The 24,319-nt window shown below is 38.6% G+C and overlaps 1 protein-coding gene across 1 annotated transcript in view; it reads left to right on the top strand.

The window, feature by feature from the left end:
• The window catches only part of CACNA1I (calcium voltage-gated channel subunit alpha1 I), a 359,066-nt gene that overhangs the window by 319,468 nt on the left and 15,279 nt on the right, over positions 1 to 24,319 (top strand). The window contains 6 exon segments of the mRNA XM_070947665.1: positions 6,606 to 6,798; positions 7,872 to 8,023; positions 12,024 to 12,133; positions 13,008 to 13,141; positions 14,996 to 15,066; positions 22,578 to 22,656. Of these exon segments, the coding sequence (XP_070803766.1) occupies positions 6,606 to 6,798; positions 7,872 to 8,023; positions 12,024 to 12,133; positions 13,008 to 13,141; positions 14,996 to 15,066; positions 22,578 to 22,656 (739 nt within the window).

Genomic DNA, 24,319 nt, shown 5'->3' with positions numbered 1-24,319 from the left:
CCTCACCCTGCCCCACTTTGCCCCACCTCTCCCTATCTCATCTCACCTGTCTTGGCCAGTGGCTAGAGTCACACCTGTGCCCAGCTACTTTCTGGCTCATTTGCCCAGACCACGCTGCCCAGCTGATCTCCACACCTCACCCACTTGCCTGCCTTCACCATGGCTACCACGCTGGTCACAGGGTACAGCTGATCTCTGCATCTTGCTCGCTATCCTCACCGCGGCTGCTCACGAAGGTAATCTGCCTCGGGATGGACACAGTGAGGCTCGGCTGCCTTTCAGACCTGGCTCTTGTCATTCTTCCGCCTTTGTCTCGAATCAGAGGATGTGCCAGTCCCTGGCTCTGGCCTTCCCTGGGGCTTCCACCCACATGCCGCCACTTGCCCTTCTTACCTATAAGAAGTCCCATCCAGAAAGCACTGCAGTGGAGAGAAGCAGCTGGGTTGAATCTCTGGCGTCTCTCAGTTCTTACAGCCGCTTCTTCCAGCCCTTGGTGTTGGGCAAGCCTCGATCACTCACGGAGCTGCTTCAGTGCTCTCTGGGTCAGCGGCTGCTTCTCTCTGCCGCAGCGGAGAGTAAGTCTGGATGGGACTTACAGGACCCAAAGCGGCAACCCACGGCTGCTAAATTTCGCTGTGCTGCGCTCTCCCAGCAAGAACAGTGGCAGAGAGAAATCGCTTCCAACCCGGAGAACACATGGAACCACTCCACGTGCTCTTCAGGTCAGTGACTGCTTCTCTCAGCCACTGCTCTTTCTGGGAGAGCACAGCACAGCAAAATTTAGCAGCCATGAGCCACTGCTTTGGGTCCTGTAAGAAGTCCCATCCAGAAAGTGCTGCAGCGGAGAGAAGCAGCATTCAACCCAGCTGCTTCTCTCTGCCACAGTGCTTTCCAGATCCAGGACTTAGAGGAAAGCAGCTGCTCACGGCTGCTAAATTTTGGTGCTGCGCAAGATGCTCTCCCAGCAAGAGCTGCTCTTTCTGTTCCTGTGGCAAGGGCAAGTAAGAATCCTAATGGCTGTCTGTGTCAAGTTGGCTACACCCACCCAGTCACATGACCACCCAGCCAGTCATTAGGGCAGAGAACCAGTTGTTAAAAAATTTGCAGCCCACCACTCCATATCATACCATACCATACCATACCATACCATACCATACCATACCATACCATACCATACCATACCATACCACACCACACCACACCACACCACACCACACCACACCACACCACACCACACCACACCACACCATACCATACCATACCATACCATACCATACCACACCATACCATAATGATTCAGAGGGAGAGAACACACATATATATGTATGTATATTATTATGTTGGTACTTCCCGTTCTCCCATTTGGGCATAACTTTTCAAATTTGTTGTGGATACCACTGTTATACCAGAAGCACATTATCTTTCAGGTAACTAACAAGGATAAAATCTCTAACACTTTTTTCCTTATTTGTTTGATAAAAATGTGAGACAATCATTGTCTTCTTTATCTCCTAGTGGTCTTACAGTTGTGGCATATGTTTTGGGAGCCCATGATATGATCTTCTGATTTCTACTCTCTGGCAGTGGTTTCCATCCTAAGAAAGTTCTTGTGGCTGACAGCTACAATCTAATGCTTTTCCTCTTCAGTTTAATAACAGATCACTTTCTAAAACAGATGGTGGCTACATAGGACCAGACAGTCTTGATGATATATTACGCCCACACTGTGATCTTTGTTTGTTCTCTTCACAAAGCAACATGGTTTTATTTCTGACAGGCCTTTTGAAAGAACTATTTACTAGTCCAGCCTCCAAATAGTTATAAGGATGTTTATTTACATTTATAAATAAACAAATGCTTATTTACATAGGGGAATATACAAATATGAAGACATGTAATGAATTTGGAAAAACTGCATGTTTGATGAAATAAAAGTTTCTCTGGAAAGTTTTAAAGACTTTCCAGTCTGAGGATTAATTTGTTTCACATTAATTTGTTTAATGATATGCGATAAATTTTGTTGGAGGGAAGATGTTTAGACATGTTATTATTAGATGGGTACAGAGATGGTTGAACAATTGTAACCAATTGTTACATTACCAGCTCCTGATCAGCTTGGAAGAAAACATTGGGACCTATTCTGTTCTATATGATCTGGCTAAGTGTTTAGAAAATACAGTAGTCAGATGTGCAGATGACACATGGATATGGAAATACAAAGGTCAGAGGCTAGTATCATGATTTAAGAGGATGTTAACAGGCTGGAACAGTGGGCAGAAAACAGCAAAAAGGAACAGGGGTAAATACTAGGTCCTTAATTTGGGTAGGAAAAATCAAAGGCCACAGGAAGTGATCTTGGTGAATCACAAGCTGAACATGAGCTAATAGTTTGGTGCAGATTCCCAAAACAAATACCGTTTCCCCCAAAATAAGACATCCCCTGATAATAAGCCCAATTGGGCTTTTGAGTGCATGGCAATAAGGCCAAGCGCTTATTTCAGGGTTCAAAAGACAGGATCTTATTTTTGGGGAAGCACGGTAGTTTAATGATTATATTAAATTAAATTATTGATAATATTACTATTGACATGTCTGCTCATTTTGATAGTTATCTCTTTCTTATACTATCCTGTATGTATTGTATGTTATATTATAAGTCATTTTGAATCATATGATTGAAAAAGCGTAGATGCATTTGTAAGAGATAAATGAAGAACATTATCCCAGGCTACATGCATTAAAGGTGGTCCTCATTTAATGACCACTTGTTCAGCAACTGTTTCAACTGTTGAATGAGTGATACTTATGACTAGTCTTTCAATTTATGGCCATGACAGCATCACCACCATCATGTGAGCATGATGAAGACACTTAGAAGTTGGCCAAGGTTTCTGACCCACACAGCATCCCATGGTCACATAACTGAGTCTTTCCTTACCAGCTTCCCACAAACAAAGTCATTGGGGAAGTCAGGAACCAACAAATGAGCAATAACTTTTTGGAGCTACCCAGCTTTGCTACACCAAGTCAACGATATAGAAATATATTCTTTTATATTGTAAACAAACTCCTAAAGAGTTTAGGAATATTCTTCAAAAAGGTCATAGATTTGCAAAACCATTCTTATGTTTTTAAAAATCTATTTAAAATGGGAGGGGTTATAGAATGAGAAAAGTAAATATAGTTTATTGTATTGCAATTGGTCTCTAGTAATAACTTGTGGTTCTTTGAAGTATAGCCCTATAATTTCCTTTATCCCTATCATCTACTTAATCCTTTGTGTTTTCCTCCCACTTCCCCATTCTCCCATTTCCACATTCTCCCCAACCATGATTATTTATTCCTTTCCATTATCTGTTTGCATCACTTGGCCATGTATATCATTTCTATTTGCTGACAATTGCATCAAGGGAACAATCAGTTTTTATTAGATCCAGGATTGATTGGTTCTTACTGTCAACTGTGGCGTTCATAGTAACTGTCTCCAGATCCATTATCTGAAAGCATCTGCCTGTTTTCTCTTGCTTTTTTGCCATGTCCAAAAATATCCTTGAACTTGTAATAATTTGTCATTGCCTTCCTTCCTAGAGTGAAATCCTTTATATTTCTCCAGCATCCTGTCCGGCATTATTGTTAATATTCCATATTCTCATTATCTATAAAATCAAAAGCCTTGCTAAGTTAATAAGACAAAGACAAACCCTATATTCACTATTTATCTATCTTAGGTTCTGTATTTAACCATGTGTCCTTTTGCCTTTTCTGAAACTTATCTCTATTTGACATTTTTTGTCTATGCTTGGCTGGATTCTTCTGCGTAAATTATTAAACATAAATATGCTTCTCTGGGGGATTAGTTCATTCAATAATCTGTTCAGTCTTTTACATTTCTCTTGGTTCATATGTATTTTTCAATCTGCAATCCATGTAGCCTTTCTAGTCTGTAGGCCATGCAGTATGTCTTGCTGTAGAGTTGTGAACATTTTAATTAACTCTTCTTCAGAGAGGAGTATTCAGGGGATATTTTTTTCTCTGTCTGGAGCTCTCCTGATTGGCGTGATTTTGTCACCTCTTGTATCTCACTTTTTGGCGTAGTTGATTTCTGAAATATTCTCCCTTTGTAGATTTTTGGCCTCCTATGCTGTAATCTAATTGTAAAGAATTTCAGTATAGTCTGTTCATTTTTCTTTACTATCTCTCCAATGTTCTCTTCTGTGATTACCTTGAATTTCTTATTTTACTACATTTTCCTCTGATTTTCTTAAAATAATTTTCCTCTTTTGTTGAAATTTTTGATTTACTTAGTTTCCTTCTAGATACTGAAATTTATTTTCAGTTGTTTACAACTTTTTTGTTGCTTCCATCTTTTATTTTTGACTATTCCAATATTTATTTTGTGCCTTGGAGTCAGCATTGGCTACAGGTGACTTCTTGACAAATCCCTGCAGTTTTCTTGGCAAGATTTGAAAAGTATTTTGCCATTGCCTACTTTCTAGGGCTGAGGGAATGTGACTGGCCCAAGGTTATCCACCTGGCTTTGTCCCTAAGACTAGTCTAAAACTGAGTCTTCTAATTTCTTCAAATAGCCTGGTGCTGCACTGAACTGGGTCTCCAGTAGACTGACTCAATATTCCAATAGCTTATTCTTTTTTCCCTTTGAAAATTGGAAAAATCTGGGAATTATTTCCACTACTGTTTCCAATATATTTCTTATCTCTTTCCAGAAAGATAATAATTTGTTCTTAGATTCACTTTCAAATAATTTAGCATACTGAATCTGATCTTTATATTGATCCTGTGTTCTGAGTGTATGTCCTTCTGATCAATTTTGCTGGCAGTCTATTCCCTTTTTAACTTCAATCTATATATTTTATACTGTAAATTCACAGTCTGCATCTGGAAAAGTCTTATTGATTGGATTGTGTTTTTCCATCTTACATTTCCTATTGATTTCAGTTTACTTGACTCCAGTATTGTCCATCTGGTAATGTCCATGCATAAAGTCTGTATTTATGTTGCTTGAAGCATATGTTAGCAGTAAACAAAGAATAATCTTCACAAAATTCAATTTACCTATCTGCTTAACATTGCATTTGCCAAGTCCAATTTTTTCTGTAATTCCAGATTGTTTTTTGTTTCTCCAACTTTGCATTCCAAGGACCTATTAATAATAGCCTAGTTTCCCTTGTGCTGCATTTCCCCCCCATTCTCCCTGTTTCCCTATCCGCCCATCTTTTATTCTCATATCTCTGTATTCTCATTGTTTTCTTTGTCATCGTTTATTCTATTGTTCCATTATTTTGCTGCTGTTCTGTTTATGCTTCTTTTCATTTTTCTGTTTTAATTGTTATATGCTGCCTAGAATAGCCCCAGAGCAAGATAGGCGGCAAATACATTTAACAAATAAATAAATTTGGCACCTCTTGCAGTTTGCTACCATATAGACTTCCTCAGTGTCATTTGGCTATAACCAAGCACACACCTAGGATGTCTTCCTTTCCCTGTCTCTGAATAATATATTCTGTAATCATATGACATACAGTGGTCTATTCAAACTGCCTACATTCATTTATTCCTAAAATATCATGCTTGGTATACTATCCCTACTCTGAGGATTTCACATTGTCCTTGATTTATGCATCTCACATTCCTTGATCTAACTATGTACAGGCAGTCCTCTCTTATTACAGGCAGTGATAATTGGAATTGGGAACTCTGTTGCTAAATGACACAGTCATAAAGTGCAACATCATGTGACTTATGATGGTAATTCTAGCAGCCCCAGCTGCCATCTTTAGGTGGATCCTGAGTAGTTGCAGAATCCCACAATGAACTGATTGTCTTTTGCAACCTCCTGCCAGCTGCCCATTGTCTTTACTTGTCAGAAGCCAGCAGTGATGGGTGAAAATGGAGATCACATGACTGTGGGACACTGCAACATTATAAATGACAGCCAGTCTCCAATCACCAAGTTCTGATGACAGGACCACAGAGACACTGCAATGGCCACAAGTATAAGGAACCATCATAAGTAGGGCCTCATTCAGTGCTGTTATAATTCTGAATAGTCACTGAACAAGTGGATGTTAAATGAGGACTGCCTGTATGCCTTCATAAAAAGGCAAACTACTTTTTCAGTACTGGCATTATCAATGGCCAGACATGTTTATGGTTTTCATTTGGTTACATAATCATCTCCATATCGCACACATGAAAGTTCAACCTTTCTCCATCATACTTAGAGAGCATTTTAATGTAAAGGTATCATCATCTGGCACTCAAATTTATATAAATATTTCAGTTTTTAGCAACAATTTCAGAAATGGTTTGCCTTTCTGCTGGTTAGATTTCATTCTCAACTACTATGACCAGCAATATCATCCACTATCTGCAGAATACCACATTGATGGAGGCTTACATAAAATATATCTAGTGGTTAACTGCAATTCTGTGGAGATTTCAAAGAATTCCATAGAAACATAACTTTTTTTATTTCACAGAATACTTGCTGGCAAACAACGATGCCACCACCTTATTATAATGCATTTTGTAATGTCAATCTTATTAAACTCAGCTGCTTGTTTTACTTTTTATTTACATTCCAGCCAGTGACCAACAACAACCCTTGGATGCTACTTTACTTCATTTCTTTCTTACTCATCGTCAGCTTCTTCGTGCTCAACATGTTTGTAGGGGTGGTGGTGGAGAATTTCCACAAGTGTCGGCAACACCAAGAAGCCGAAGAGGCCCGGAGGCGGGAAGAAAAGCGTTTGAGGCGCCTGGAGAAGAAGCGTAGGAGTAAGGATCAACCTAAGTGGTTTTTTGTTTGTTTGAAGGCCAAGGTTTTTTGAGAAAAAATTTATTTCATTATAAACCTGATGTATATGTGCATATGTTAGAACCATGTGATGGGAATTTGCTGAGGGGCAGCCAAACATGTTAATGAGCTTTTCCTTTCTTCATCTCGAGGAAGGGTTTATTTTCTGTTGGGCTCTGAAAGCTGCAGACCTTTTTACAACTTTAACAGACTTCATCTTAGTGCATTTCCACATTAGGAACTTATTGCATAACTTAGTTCATCTAATTTTTGTTGTGTCAAGATAAGAGCAATGAGGACAGAGTCTGTCCAACAATAGCTGGGTGATACTACACAATACTATGCTATAGTACACTATATTCTACTATTGCTATAGTATACTATACTATACTATACTATTCTAAAGCACGGATGTCAAACTCAATCACATCATAGGATGTATTCTGATGTATTGCTATGTTTTTTGCCTTTGCGAGTCGGGGTGGGCATGGCCTGCGTGAGATGCATCCAGCCTGCAGGCCGTCAGTTTAACAGGCCTGTAAAAGCACTAATAGAAAAATGGCCTTACTCAGCGATTCTTAAATAAATGAAGCTCCTTGCTTTAAAAGGAAAGTGTGGCCTTAATTATCTCATCCTTACCTCACTAACTCTTCCACTCCTGTTCATCTTAAAGATTTGTTTGAATGCACCTCATTCCTGTAACACTCCCTTTATCTTCCCCTTCCCTTAGATTTACTCTCAGGACTAAAAGTTTCATAGCTCTCCTCTTTTTTCTTCCTTTCTGCTATTTACTTTCCTTTTTGTTTTCTTCCCTTCCTTTTATTATATTTCTGTAATATTGCTTCCTATTTTCCTTTCCTTAATTATTGTTCCTTTTTTTCTTTCAATTCTTTCCCTTTCTTCTTCATCTTTTCTCTCAATTCTCTCTCTGCATGTGCCACTCTCTCTCTCTCACACACACACACACACATACATACACACACACAAACCTGTCCTAATCTGAACTCCCTTTTTTCTACCCTTTTTCTGATTTGCTCCCTTACCTCCACTGAAGAAGCACAGCGCTTGCCGTACTATGCCACCTACTGCCCTGTCCGCCTCCTCATCCACTCAGTCTGCACCAGCCACTACTTGGACATCTTTATCACCTTTATAATTTGCCTCAACGTCGTAACAATGTCTTTGGAGCACTACAACCAACCTGTGGTGAGTTCAAACAAAAAAAAATATTTTTTGCCTCTATGCCCCTCTTTTCTTTTTGTTTATTCTACATTAAAAGAGTACCTGCTTGTAAAACAGAAAATCAGAGATCTAGACAGTTAGTAGGAAAATTTGGTAGTGCTTAGACAGCTATTCAGGAAAAGTTTTCCTGTCTCAGATGTGTTGCAGAGAAAGCAAGCAAATTCTTCAAACCTGCTGAATATATAATATATATTAGATAATATATATATAAGATAATATATATAAGATAATTTGCTGAATCGGATAAAGTCCAACATATAAATACAACAGGACACAACATTAATTTTAATAAAACAAAAACAGTTGCAAAAATAGAACATCTCAATGGCAGGATAATCAGAGAAGCAATAGAAATGGAAAAAAGACCATATTGCATGAATAAACGGGATGACACTTCACGTCTGCCTACTATTTGGAAACCTGCTCTCATAGATAGACGAATCTTGACACCATATGTGGAAGATGGACCAAACATTGCACAAAAAAATCCCAACCAAATCATATTCAAACCAGCCACAAAGATGAAGCCCTGCCACCTAGTGGAGAAAAACCGACCATACACCCGAAGCCAAACCAATAAACACATACTGGGACTCCCAACCAATCAGAATGAAAAGGTGGAGCCATCCCAGAATACCAACACCAGATTTGAAATTCCAACGTCAGTTAGTGCAAAATGACTACTGGCATAAGCCTGATGATGGCGGCCTAGCAATGTGGAAGAAATTATGTATTTTGCATTTTCAGATGAACTGAGGTGAGGAAAGCCCCCAATCAAAACTTGGGTCAAAACTTGGCTGTGGAGCCTTATGTGGAGAATACAGAGCTCCACACAATCTTGGGACTGACTGGCCCCATGAGATTGCCCCAACCCCCACCCCCCATCCCCCAGCTGCCTGCATTAACAACTGCTAATCCACCATCTTGGAATTCTTCACCTTCTGAATTTTTTATAATGTTGTTTTTATTATTTTAAACTTTTTAATCTTAAATTATTCTGATTTTAATGTTTAATTTTATTGACATTGCACGCTGCCCAGAGCTCCTCTCTGTGGGAGATGAGTGGTTAAGAAATATAAAATATAAATAAATACATTTATTTAAATCATATCCTTCCTCCCATGAATGAAAAAGATTATAGTTGGATAATTGCACTTATTTAATGTTTTGGATGCAATTTCTTTATCAATAGCTCCCTATCACAACCACCAAACACCTGCATTAGGAGGAAGTAAACAAAAGTGTGTGTGTGTGTATATATACTTTTATTTAATGTTTATATGAATAAGTTTAAAACAGCCTAAATAAATATATGAATCCATACAAATATTGCAAGATTTATACCACTATAAAAATAAGATGCAAATTTACTTTATCTGTTAGCATTGAAAGGTTTGCATTGCAGCACATTGGATAAGATATATTTCTTAATCGCTACCTTTTGTCCCACAGAGGTACAAATTCAAGAAAATTCATCATCTACTGGGGAATTATCTGAAAGATCTTTTATATAGCATCTTTCTAAATATTCTGTTGACCTTGTATGAAATTACAAGAGCAAACGTATATTCCTGGGCCTAGCATTCTTTAGTTTATGCTGCAAAGTCTATTATCTCCTTCCTTATTAAATCCATCAAATTGTTAACTATGGAAGACAAATGTTTTTACCTTCCTGTCACAGCATTTTTTAGTGGAATGCTTATAAGAAGCTTTAATTACCCAATCCTCTGGGGTGAGCTTCAGTAGCTTCATACAAGTTGACTAACTTTGAAAAAATCCTCTAAATGCTATAGAGAATGAAGTTCTCAGCTTTTTCAAATACATTTTCCCTTTGGGAATGCAATATGACTCATTTCCAGCTGAATACGATGAATTCTCATTCATCAATTTTTTGTAATTTGCATAATAAGAGATGCAATTTGCACAGAACTATATCTAATGCTCTAACCATAAGCCTTCCAGATGTGTTGACACTGAAACATTAGAATGCCTAGCCTTCTTTCCTTTTAGAACACATAATGATCTGGAAAACGATATTACTAGGTCAAATCTGGCATGCATTCTATTTTACGTTTTTCTTTCCAGTTCTTCCATATTAATGAAAAGATAAAACATGAAATTGAGACATCCCTGAAAATTAATAGGTACCATTTGGAAAAATATTTTGTATCTTCCTCTTTAATCTCCATCATCCCCTCTTCTATTTTACCTAGAAATTATTTAATATTACAGTCCTATGACAGAATCTCTGGGAGTAAGATCTACTGAATTTAATGGACTAACATTGGGTGAATGGTCACCAAATTGTTTGTAAATCATTAAAATGCCAGCACAGAAAAGGGTATCTGTTCCATTAGCTGTGATAAATTGAGATTACTGCTTAATACTTTGAAAATCCTTGAATCCTCTTCAAAGTTTATTCTTTCACTTAAAAAGATAAAAAATACAGCAAACTTAAAATCCATGTGCAGTACACAGTAATTTTAACTCCAACTCTGTCCAAATATGGTATGGGGGATACAATACTGTTTTTTGTAAAAAGAATACAGACCAGCAATCTTTCATGGAAATTTGCCAGAAAGGAACAATGAAGAAAGTATTAAAACAATAAAGGTAATCCATGTAAGACAATTCTTGCTATGAATAGCTCAGCATTCAAAGATTTTGGCAGCCCTGGGAGACTGCCAGGCTGCTGCTGTACCTGTTGCTGATTGTTCTCCATCCATGCTGGGGAAGATGAAAAGTGGAATTCCAAACTGTCTTTCCCAACTCACTACCATTTAATTATGTACATGTAAAGATTAGCATTAACATGACACCATGGCAGCAGTCTTTCCCTCCTGCAGTAACAACTGAAGGAACAGTGGTGAGCCTGAACTCTTTCATGCTGTCATCTTAATTATGCTATTTCCAGCAGCAGTGTATGCACATTAGGAATGGCATAATTATAATGACAACACTGATGAGTTCAGGTGCGTTGCTCACAGCTGTGCAGCATTATTGCTGTCATTGTCGTGGCATCTTTATATCGGGGCAACTCAACCACCTGAAAATAAATCAGTAGCCCCTCAAGGGCAGGCAATCTGACTAGGACTTCCCAAGATCTGAAGGCAGCTCTAGTAACTCATCCTCTAGCATCAGATCTAATGTTGATTGTCTTTTCCTTATCCTTCTTTCAAGTATAAGGTGAGACACTATATAGGTAATCCTCGATTTACTACAATTGAGCCCAAAATTTCTGGTGTTAAGTTAAACATTTGTTTTGCCCCATTTTACGACCTGGCTTGTCACAGTTGTTAAGTAAATCACTACACCTGGTAAGTTAGTAACCCGGTTGTTAAGTGAATCTGGCTTCCCCATTGATTTGGCTTGTCAGGAGGTTTTGTGAAACGTTATTGCATGACCTTGGGTCACAGCAACAGTCATAAGTATGAACCTGTTGCAAAGCATCTGAATTTTGATCACATGATTATGAGAATGCTTCAAAGGTTGTAACTGAAAAATCGTCATTTTTCGGCACATTTTTTTCAGTGCCGTTGTAACTTGGAATGGTCACTAAATGAACCATTATAAGTCGTAGGACTACCTGTATTGTTATTCTCATGCAATTTGCACATTACTTTCATCCAACCTTTTCAGTATTTTGAAGTTGTTAAAAACAAGATAAATTATTTTCCTGATCTGAGTTCGGAGAAAGGTGTCATTTGCACGAAGACCAACCAGGCAATGCTGCACCCACCTCTGTTCCATTGGAGCAAAGAGAAAATTGGTATTTGCCCTAGAAACTACCAAAAAGAATTATGAATGTGTGGGATCTGCTGCAACCTGAGAATTTAATTGAAATGTAACAAGATTTTCTTTTAAAAAAAAAGAGAACACACTTGCATATTTTCTTTGCCAGTTACAGACCATATCAGTCCCAGAGCTTTATGTTAGTAATATTTTCTTTTCCTCTTATTCATAGTCCCTGGAGACTGCTCTTAAGTATTGCAACTACATGTTTACTACAGTCTTTGTTTTGGAAGCAGTTTTGAAGCTTGTGGCCTTTGGACTGAGACGCTTTTTTAAAGACAGGTGAGCTGGATTGAAGATGATACCTGTTCTGGGGGAATCAGACGATCAGAAATGATGCATCTTGTACTTTGATTATTGCAACTATATATTATTATACTTAAAACTAAGGGACACATTCCCAATGTCTTCTTGTAGAGAGTAATGGTGTACCAGGATTTGAAAGTCCCACTAACACTACTAAGTAGAAATCAGCAGACATTGTTCAGTATTTCATGGAGATGTGATAACTGAAGAGATTTCCATAAACCATTCCTTTTCTTTTTTCATATTCAGGATTCTGTAATCAAAATCAGTATTACATCTTATTAAATAATTGGTAGAAGAAAAATCAGTGTAACATTAAAAGGAAACGGAAACATTGTAATCTATGTAATCACCAGGGAAAAAATTCTTGAAACCTGTAACTAAAATGTTTTTATAAAGCAATACTTTAAAATTAAAGGAAGAATAAACAAGGATAAATACTACTTCATTCATTAGAAATCCCTATTGTTTCACTTTATTTGGTCAGTCTTTCTGTCTTAATAAATGCTCACAAAGTTTCTGTCCAGTCAATATATTTAATTTTACAGTAGACTAATCAGTGATCTAGGTCAGTATGAAGTATCACCAGCTATCATTAAAAAACACACCCTTAAAGATTAACTTCCTCAAAATATATTGAGCACCAAAATAAAGGATATCAATTAAACTATTTAAGAATGTTAAATTAAACTAATAAACAAAAATATGTATATTTATTTCAATTTTTAAAATTGGCTTATTTGATTAATGCAGTATTCTAAATAACCTAGTTTAGATTTTTTTTGGGGGGGGAAAGAAATAGAAATCATTGAGGCAGAAAAGGTGCCTTGTTTTCTTCAATTTCTTAAAGGTGGAACCAGCTGGATCTAGCTATTGTTCTGCTCTCAGTCATGGGAATTACTCTGGAGGAGATTGAAATCAATGCTGCACTTCCAATCAATCCCACCATCATCCGCATCATGAGAGTGCTTCGTATTGCCCGAGGTAAGAGTAGGAGCCAGAAAGAATAACCTGACTTATAGCTGTGTTTTGAGGAACAATCCATCTGTAGAAAGATAGCAATGGGATCCTGATGTTTATGTCATTAGTTAGTATCTGCCTGGCTGGTTTGATCTGGCAGGGTTAGTGTATACGAGTTCCATCAATTAAACAATACCATCTTTCGGGACCCCGGAAGTTTGCCTTCTCTATAACAGTGCCTACCCTCTGAAATGAAGTTTCACTGAACTCCACCCCACTGGTATTTCAAAGGGCCCTAAAGACATGGCTCTTTACCCAGGCCTTTGATGAGGATCACTGACACCCATTTTCTTTCTTTTCCTGCTCCTATCTGAGTTTGGGTTTTGTTTTGTCTTTTGTCAGAAATCTTTTTCTTTCTTTTCTTTTCTTTTCTTTTCTTTTCTTTTCTTTTGTTTCTTGCTTCTAAATGTTTTTAACAATTTCTAAACCACCCAGACTTGTTGGCTGCTATTTCCTGTATAGAAAGAAAGATTGTACAGACAGTCATCCAGCTAGTTTATATAATGTGGCTAGATTCATACTTCTTAACCTGATAAATTGAGTTGAATTGCTGAATAAATAATTCACGTTAGGCCTTCACACAATGACACTGTTCAACAATATAATGAGAAAATGTCTAGGTTACCATAACTAGATCAGGAGGCCCTTCGGTTACTCATGTCTTAGTCACCCCACTTGCAATGCTTTCTATTGGGATTGAAGACCACTTAGAAGTTTCTACTCTTCCAGAATGCAGCAGTGCAGGCAGTGATGGACATATTTTGATATGCTTGTGTGACAATTGTGCTGTACTCGCTACCAGTCCACTTCAATTTATGTTTCTGGTTATGACCTATAAAGACAGTTCCTGTTTGAGGAACTGTCCATCTCCCATAGTATCTGCCTAGACAATATGAACTGATGAGGTTTGTGCTTCAGGTCACTTCAATAGCATTATCTTTTGGGAGCCAGGAGGGTGCCTTCTCTGTCATGGTTTCCACCCTCTGGATTGAAATCTTCCTACAATTTGGCTGGCTCTCACCCTATAGCATTGCCTAGAATCTTGGAGGCCTGTCTCTTTTCCCAAGCCTTGGACTAAGATGGCTGGATTCCCTTGTGTGAGTCCTGTTGTTGACTGGATTTGCCATCTTGTGTTTTGTCTGCTTTTACTTTCTTTGTTACATTGTAAGACAACCAGAGTTATTTGGAATTGGGCGACATCTAAATTGAATAAATTCAGTTCTATTCAACCTCATTTTTATATTATTTATGTATTTATCTATTGAGCAATAGCTTACATGAAGAGAAAAGAAGCTAAACAAAGTTTTGTTTGTTTGTTTGTTTGTTTGTTTGTTTGTTTATTCATTCAGTTTCTATAGCTGCCCATCTTAGTCAATGATCCTTGGTGATTTGCAATTCAAAAAATATATTACAATAAAGACACTACAACATTGTAAAACAATAAAATAATAATTATACGTAGCAGATGAGATACTTAGCCAGTTATCAATACAGCCAGCAAATGGGGCCCTTGACACATTCTGCACCCATTTAGTTCCTAATCCATGACTCCCTATACAGAGTGAGAACAATTTCTAATTACCAGCTAGCTACAATCTGAAGCAAAAAGGTAATTTTAGATTCAAATTTTTATTAGCTCTAACATAATGGTCTACATTTCACATTGACCACAGATATTTACACATGTTCATGTCTACATTCAGTAGAAGATATCCCAACTACAAAATTAATCTATGATCTGCTGCTCCAGAGAGAAAAACAAAGCAGTATTTGTTTCCCCAGCAATAAATTACCACTTGCCTTGCTTTCTCATGGTAGTTTTGAAGCTGTTGAAGATGGCAACTGGGATGAGAGCTTTATTGGACACAGTAGTACAAGCACTGCCACAGGTAAGAAAAGCTGTTTTAAAATATAATGGTGCTTAAGTTGTAAAGTTGAAGAATATAAAATACTTAGATCAGAAATTTCTAAGGCTACCTTACCTGAGAGCAGAAGTGGAAAAGAATTTTGTGTACTACATATTACTAAATGAACTGAGTTAATTTGCAGCTATTGGACTAATAAAGGGATTAAAATAGCCTGTGCTGCACCTCTTGTGCAACTCCTCACACCCTCCCCACTTATACCACATCTGTCGCACATCCAACCTGTGCTGCATCTGTTGTACATCCCCATGCACCTCTACAACTAGCACCACACCTCTCAGACATTCCCTCACTCCCTCACATACCCTCCCTGATCTCCACCTCACCTGTCATGTACCCACTTGCACCCTCCTCAGCTTCCATTGTGTCTGTTGTGCACCATCTCATTCCTTCCCCCACCCAGCAGCCACCACTTATCTGCCTGCCAGTGGGACTTGCAACTTCCTTCCAGCTTCCTACTGACTTTGGCTAAGCAATCCGATTACACTTTATGATCTCATTACTTAGTGACAGAAATTCCAGGCCCAGTTGCTGTCATAGGTCGAAGACTACCTTTCATAGCTTACAAAGCTCTGTCTTACTCTAGTACAAAACCCCTTGAAGCAGGGGCCTTTGAACTAGAAACAGATACCTTAAAATCTTATGTAAGTAGAAATGCAGCTGATCCAGCATGCCCACCACTTACAAAATCAGTACAGTACAGGAAGTCCTTGCTTAGAAACTGCTTCATTTAACAATGGTTCAGTTATCATGGTAATAAAAAGTAACTTTACAATCTGTCTTCACATTCCCTACCTCCACAGGTTTGTAAAGCAAAAGAAAATTTGAAGTAGGATCTTAAGTGTTGTTGCAGTTTCACTTAGCAACCACTTAATTGAATGATCAAATTGCAGTCCCAGTTGTCTCTAAACAAGGACTACCTGTATAGTGATTCAACTAAACAAATATGCATTAGTTTCAGTCTCTTTCATTCTACAGTTCAGGATAAGAAACTCTATTTAAGTAATTAGCACTTATTCCCTAGATTCTTTGATCCATTTAGGCCTCATTGAACAGTGTTTTTAAGCAGTTAAGTAACTCTGTTGCTATTTTCCTTATTCTGATTCTATTTTTTCCTCTTGGATTGGATATTCTTTTCACCAAGAGTCCATAGATTTTGTTCTCAAAGTAAATCCTAAAAAAAAAAAAATACCTGTTAGTTTTGTGTCATATATTTAAATTTCTCAGAATTTGATTTATTTTGAGGAGCACATGCCAGGGAATAGGACATCATTTTCTGAGGACATCATTTTCTCCCCCGAAACTTTGCCAGTGCTTTGCCAATCCAGTATATGCGTTTCAATCTATTCAGATAATTTAGTTAGTTTAATTATCTAAATAAGATAGTTTAATTCCTCTACCAAATGAAGCAGACTATTAATATTCACTAATGCTGTATTGGGGACATGTGGCTCAGTGGCTAAGATGTTGAGCTTCTCAATCAGAAAGGTCGGCAGTTCAGAGATTTGAATCCCTAGTGCCGCGTAACAGGATGAGCTCCCATTACTTGTCCCAGTTTCTGCCAACCTAGCAGTTCGAAAGCACATAAAAAATGCAAGTAGAAAAATAAGGACCACCTTTGGTGGTAAGGTAACAGCATTCCGTGTGCCTTTGGTGTTTAGTCATGCTGGCCACATGACCACGGAGACGTCTTCGGACGGCACTGGTTCTTCGGCTTTGAAACGGAGATGAGCACCATCCCCTACAGCCGGGAACGATTAGCCCATATGTGCGAGGGGAACCTTTACCTTTACCTAATGCTGTATTTAAGAAAATCAGTTTGGTATAGTTTGGGGATGGCACCAAGCTAGAAACTGGAAGACCATGAGTTCTAGTTCTGCCTTAGGTATAAATCCAGGTAGATGAAGTTGGGCCATCACTTTCTTTAGCCCTAAGAGAGAGACAATGGCAAACCACTGCCAAAATGTCTCCAAGAAAATTGCAGGAACTTTCCAGGCAATTGCGACAGTCACCACTAATTCAAAGGAACCAGAAAAATGCTGCATTTACCTAAAAGGAAGAGAACCTTGAATTTAAGATAATCCTCTTAAAAGAAAGAGTACATAGAAAAAGCAGACAGAGTTATAAATGCAGGCAGAAATTCTGAGCAACATTTGTTTGCTTCACTTTGTCAAACTAGAGTGCCATCTCCAGCTAAAATTAGTTTTAGAGATTCCTTCTCTTTATAAACAAGCACAGGTAACTGGTTAGGTAAGGGAAAAAAAGAGAAAACAGCCATTTTTAAGGGTTTGCCAAATAAGCAACTGTTCTAAAGCAATGGTGATGTTTTATTTATTCTTGTCCCAAAGAAAAGAGTTTGTTGGTGAACTTGTCAGATAATGTATCTCTGTGTGCATGAGAGAAAATAGAACCGTAGTCAACATAAAGTCCTTGTATGATCTTACTTCTTGTCTTTATTACATTGACACACAGTTTATGGTTTTCTAGCCAGACACATTTGGGATGTGTTGGGACTTTCTCCCAAGGAGCAGAAGTTCCATCTGAACGGCACGAAATAGGTGAAACCTGGTCTAATATAGGGCACTAGACTTGGCCTATGAGAGTCTAAATGGTCATGAAGTCACTCTTTTTTCATGATGAAAATAGGGACTGCCACACAATTTACAAGTGAGAGAATTGTGATACAGTGTTCCCTATTTTTGAATTGTGAATGTTTAAAACAGAAATACTGATAAAAAATTAATAAATAAATTGATAAAAAAGAATCATCAAATTACTGCCTTCGTTTTACACAAGAAACAATAGTAAGAAATAGTTGCCCACCATCATTTTAAAAATCATCTTTGAATGATACCAAACTATAACAATACATAAAGATTGCCATTCTCCAAATGTCTCTGTGAAGCACTTCATAGATATGTTGGCTACCTATGATCACACTGCTCATATCACACAATGTTTATTCCATTGTAACGTTGTAATAATTTCACACAGCAGATAATATATATGTTGCCTAGATTCTCAAATGTAATGTGCTCTAGATGTTATGGGATTACAAATCCCAAAATTTGCACTGCCCGTGTTTGTTGAAATACTGGGAGTTACAGTTCCACTAGTTCATGAGGGTATCAAGTTGGAAACGACTATCTTTCCCTTTTTTTTTCCAGGAAGACTTTTAAAAGTGATTTCAGTGTTGTTAAGGGCGGTGGGAGTAGAAATGTATGATTGCTTTTAATTCAGTGGTGGGCTGCTGCCGGTTCGGACCAGTTCGGGAGAACCGGTAGTTCTGACCAGCGGCTGGCCCTACCCACCCATCCTGGCATTATCACGTCCTATATAATCACCTGGTTTTCGATGCTGCATGCATCCGCACGCGTTCACATTTTCAGTTCTGGCCGAACTAGTTGTTACAGTATGTAACACCCACCTCTGTTTTTATTGTATGCTACCCAGACTTGTTGTATAATTGGATGACCTTGCAAATTTGTAAAAGGGAGGGAAGCAGAGGTGGGTTTCAGCAGGTTCTGACCAGTTCTGGAGAACTGTTAGCGGAATTTTTGAGTAGTTCAGAGAACCGGTAGTAAAAATTCTGGCCCTGTCCCCATCTATTCTCTGCCTCCTGCATCCTGGCTGATCGGGAAGAAATTGGGATTTTGCAGTATCTTTCTCCCGGAGTGGTGTGGGAATGGAGATTTTACAGTATCCTTCCCCTGCCACCCCTACCAAGCCATGCCACGCCCACCAAGCCACACCCACAGAACCAGTAGTAAAAAAATTTGAAACCCACCACTGTTTAACCACTGGTTAAAAAAATAAAGTAATACACATACTGAATTTATATCATGATTTAACAATCTAAGATCTGCTGTAGATTTATTTTCTATGGCATTCCTATAATATGCATAACATTCCTAACACTATATAAAATGCCAATTGAATTTTGCTGAGAAAATAGTATTAGTAGTTGACAATCAAAATAATGATATGATATATAAGAAGAAGATTGGAAACAATTTGAACTGAAATTGCAGTCCCGGAGAAAAAGGTGTTTAACCATTTTTATGTCTCCTTCCCTTATTTCCACAACAGAAATGATATCTATTCTCTATACACTATCTGCTACAGTATTGGCCACTGAATCTACATATTCTAAATATCCAGGTATAATAGTTATAGGCAACCCCATACCTTCTGATCCATAGCTAATAGTAACTGTGTTGTATGTGGTGTGTGGATGCTTTTTATCAGGAGAATAACAAGGCAGAAAAGAGTTAATCCCTGCCTTCAACACAATGGTTGCAAACCAGCTCTTATAGTTGTTTTTAAGATAATACAAAGATTTTGGAGAATCTATTGCTATTTCTAATATCACAATTTAGTTCTTTGGCAATGCAAATTTATACATTACTCAGAACAATGTTCTTCCCTCCAGTGGTGGGTTTCAAAATTTTTTACTACCAGTTCTGTAGGTGTGGCTTGGTGGGCATGGCATGGCTTGGTGGGCCTGGCAGGGGAAGGATACTGTAAAAACTCCATTCCCACCCCACTCCGGGGGAAGGATACTGCAAAATCCTCCCAATCAGCTGGGACTTGGGAGGCAGAGAATAGATGGGGGCGGGGCCAGTCAGAATTTTTACTACCGGTTCTCCGAACTACTCAAAATTTCTGCTACCGGTTCTCCAGAACTGGTCAGAATCTGCTGTAACCCACCTCTGGCCATAACCACTTGTTTTATACTTTCCAGAAATTTTAGGCAAGATATATCATATTTTACAATTTATGCTAGTAATGTTAGTGCATTGATTATAGTGCATTGATGGGGAGAAACAGGCTCCGACTCAACCCTTCCAAGACCGAGTGGCTGTGGCTTCCGGCATCCCGATATAGCCAGCTGGCGCCATCGCTGGCTATTGGGGGCGAATCATTGGCCCCCACGGAGAGGGCTCACAACTTAGGCATCCTCCTGGATGCACGGCTGCCTTTAGAAGAGCATATGACGGCCGTGGCCAGGGGGGCTTTTTATCAGGTTTGCCTGATACGCCAGTTGCGTCCCTTTCTGGCTCAGGACTTCCTACACACGGTCACTCAAGCACTCGTCACTTCCCGCCTGGACTACTGCAATGCTCTCTACATGGGGCTCCCCTTGGGGTACACCCAGAGGCTGCAGTTGGTCCAGAATGTGGCCGCGCAGGGGATTATGGGAGCGATGGGGCACTCACATATAACACCTCTCCTGCACGAGCTGCACTGGCTTCCTGTGGTCTTCCGGGTGCGCTTCAAGGTGTTGGTGACCACCTTTAAAGCACTCCATGGCTTAGGGCCGGGGTATTTGCGAGACTGCTTTCTGCCGCCAATAGCCTCCCACTGACCAGTTCACTCGCACAGAGAGGGCCTCCTCAGGGTGCCATCGGCCAGACAGTGCCGGCTGGCGACCCCCAGGGGGAGAGCCTTCTCTGTGGCAACACCTGCCCTCTGGAATGACCTGCCCCCTGAGATATGCACAATATCAGACCTCCGGACTTTTCGTTGGGCCTGAAAACACATTTATTCCATCTAGCTGGCCTGGTTTGATCCCATCCTCTCAGTTTTTAATTGAATTCGGTTTTAATTGGGTTGTTTTAAACTTGGGCCAAAAATATTTAATTGTTTTTTAAATTGTTTTTTAAATTTTATTTGCTATGTTTTATCTTGGCTGTACACTGCCCTGAGTCCCGCAGGAGAAGGGCGGTATAGAAATTAAATAAATAAATAAATAAATAAATAAATAAATAAATAAATACTTTACATTATTCTATTTTTAGTATTCTGTGGATCCAGAAAACGTAATTTAAATGTTACTAAAAATTAACTTGATAAAAATACAAAACTATTACAATGTGACCAACTTCAAACGGTCAGAGCATAGAGCAATTATCAGAAGGATGGACTCTCAGAGATCATAAAATGTTCTGATTTCACCTCCTGGGAATAAATACAGCATTTACCATCCTTGACCTCCCATTCCTGGGCTCCAGGGAAATCTCAAGGCTACTTTTTTCTGCAATTGGATAAAAACCATTCCAAAAACTCTTCTTAAATTATCAGCATGTGAAAATGTGTTTTCTAATGCATGAATCGGCAATTGCTCCAAGAACTCTAAAAAGCACAGCGCCTTCTTACTTCTTTCTAAAGCATTTAATAAAATTACATTATAGAAGCTGCAAAGATGAAGCCATGAGTTTTACTCAAGGCAGCAAAAATGTTCTACATTTAAGTGATTAGGCTGAATTTTCCGGTTTTGTACATTGACTCTGCAGGGAACAACCAAGTTATCCATAACATTATGCTTCCCTGCAATTTAGTACAAAGCATTTCAAAATTATATCTCTCTTCCCATCTATCCTCTAACCCCTTTGGTTTTATGTCTGTTTGGGCATGTTTCCATGTAGAAATGTGTAACCACATGATGCTCAGCCTGTCAACCACAATACCTAGCAGACAGATACATGTGATGGCAAGGGTGAAATCCAGCAGGTTCTGACAGATTCTGGAGAACCAGTAGCGGAACTTTTGAGCAGTTCGGAGAACCGGTAGCGGAAATTTTGAGTAGTTCGGAGAACCGGCAAATGCTACCTTTGGCTGTCCCCAGAGTGGGGAATGAAGATTTAGCAATATCCTTCCCCAGGAGGGGGGAGGGAATGGGGATTTTGAAGTATCCTTCCCCTGCCACACCCACCAAGCCACACTCATCAAGCCACACCCACAGAACCGGTAGCAAAAAAAAAATTGGATTTCACCACTGTGTGATGGGCTTCTGAAAACTGCATTTATTCATTTTGAGGAACTATTTTATAAGAAGCTACCAAGGAAGCCCATGTTTCAAAATAATAATATTTTTTCCACACATGAATAGTTCAATTAGCTATTTATTGCTCAAGACTATCACAGAGATTTTCTCAGACTGATAATTTGCACCTAGATAAAACTAGATAAGGTTCAATGGCATTGGGAGGGAGGCAGGAATCAGACTTCATCCTCTTGTGTCCAAATAGGGATTCCAAACTAATTCCCTGTTTGAGTCCTCCTCTGGTTCATCCAATCTCTCTCCAACATCAATTGGGATAGATCAAAAATTAAATTTGACTTAATTTCATAAGAGTTTTTATTTACTTATTTTTTTCCTTATCACACTAAAATTTATAATTTGGTAACAACTTCTGATGGACTTTCTTTTACCCATACCTTTTGTGCTGTGTGCACCTCTGGAACTGCATGCTGCATGTCAAACATAAATTTCAGGATTGTGTTAAGGTTTTTTCCCAACTTCATTTAAGCGTGCTTTGAATTGCCCAATTATATTGTCTGATCCCGGTGAACATTTGAACTGCCAGTTGCGCTAATTCATATCTTCAGTCTCTTTCTTTTTTTCAAAATAAGGGGTTTTTTTTTCTTGTGGTTCCTATGAATTATTTGACATTAATTTGATTTACTTACAGGTTGGTAATCTTGGACTCCTCTTCATGCTCCTTTTTTTCATCTATGCTGCTCTAGGAGTGGAGCTTTTTGGCAAACTTGGTAAGTTTTCCAGCATAAGGAAAGGTGGAATTGCAAACACCAATTACATCACACGGACACATACACAAAGAGGGAGGAATTACCAAAATAGTATGCTAAGAAATAATTCCTATGATTTAAATAGAAATGTAATGCACCTTAAGAACAGTAATTAGATAATTTACATACATGCATGCTTGCTTGTTCTGCTGTCTGAGTGATTGTTTATGGGCAACTTCAAGGGCTCTGCTCTCCTTTTTTTATATATATTTAAACTGAATTCCAAATGGACGGTTTCACGTTAGCTGAATGATCTAAGTATATTTCTGATTGTTTTTATCTTATTAAGAAATTTAACATGTCAGGGACTCCTCTTGCATATTGCCCACAGTTAGTCTAAGCGTTTCCATTGATACTGTACATTGATACTGAAGCAGTATATAAGTCTAAGTGCTATTGCTATTGCTATACTGTGCAAGATAGATAATTATTTAATGTTGGAGGCAATTCATATTTTTCTACCAATTTCTTCAGAGACAGATAATTTTATTTTCTTAATCTTTAAGGCATTTCTAATATTGAAAAAGAATAGAATTACTGTTGCCACTTTTTTATCTTTGGAAGGGACCCTTCATCTGTATTTTTTCTTCATAACATCTACTTTCCTTGTGTCTTTGTTTTGTCGTAACATGGGAGATTATTAAGGAGAATCATTTTAAGAAAAATTCATCTCTTTGTCCTTTAAGCATAGTTTATTTTAAAACAGCTAAATGATAAGAATAACCAAGGAACAAGGAGTTAATGGTTTTACCCCATCAAATCCCATTTTACAACCTACTTTTCAGAAACCCAGGGCTAAACCTATATAGTTATAATAGCTTTAATTCATCTCTTTGCCCTTAGTGATAACGGCCAAATTTTATAGTAATTGAAGTAAACATGTATAAGTAAGGGGTGGGTTCTACTTACCTTTACTACGGGTTCGCAACAGGATCTCGCTTCACTCATGTGCGCGCTTTGCTTCTGCCCATGTGCAGATTGCTGATGACAACATCCAGGGTGGTGGGCAGAGCCTCCCGCCGGATTTTCTACCAGTTCTTACGAACCAGTCCGAACCAGGGGCAACCCACTGGTATAAGTACCACAATGGACTAGATTGCCTCATTATTTTCCTATTTCTGTTGAATTGCTTCTGTCTTCACTCTGTTTTCAACCACATTTTGGCTTGTGCACTGAGAAAACAACAGAAATAGTCATTTACTGATCTCTTTGAGTCCTCCAGATCCAGGAGTTACAAAATGCCCATATTAGATTCTGGATGGGATGACATATCCCATTCAGACTTGGTGTGCAATCTGGGGGCTCCTGCTTGATGAGCAGGTGGCAGCTGTCACCAAGGCTGCATTTACACTGCACCTTATCAGCCAGTTGCACTCATTCTAGGACCAGGTGGCCCTATTCATGGTCACTCACACCTTGGTCACCTCTCAGTTGGCCTATTGCAATACATTCCACATGGGGCTGCTCTTGAAAATCATCTGGAGGCTTCAGTGGATCCTGAATGTAGCAATGCAGAGAGTTATGGACACATCTCATTATGCCAATGTAGACCATATTCTACAAGCCTAACTGGTTTCCAATAGGTATGCTTCAAGGTGCTGGTTATCACTTTAAAACCCTACAT

This window comes from Pituophis catenifer, unplaced genomic scaffold, assembly GCF_029215685.1.
Source record: "Pituophis catenifer annectens isolate HBS135680 unplaced genomic scaffold, rPitCat1.0.hap2 SCAF_7, whole genome shotgun sequence".
NCBI lineage: Eukaryota > Metazoa > Chordata > Lepidosauria > Squamata > Colubridae > Pituophis > Pituophis catenifer.
Note: the sequence above shows the minus strand (reverse complement) of the source record. Positions and strands in the feature narration are given on the sequence as shown.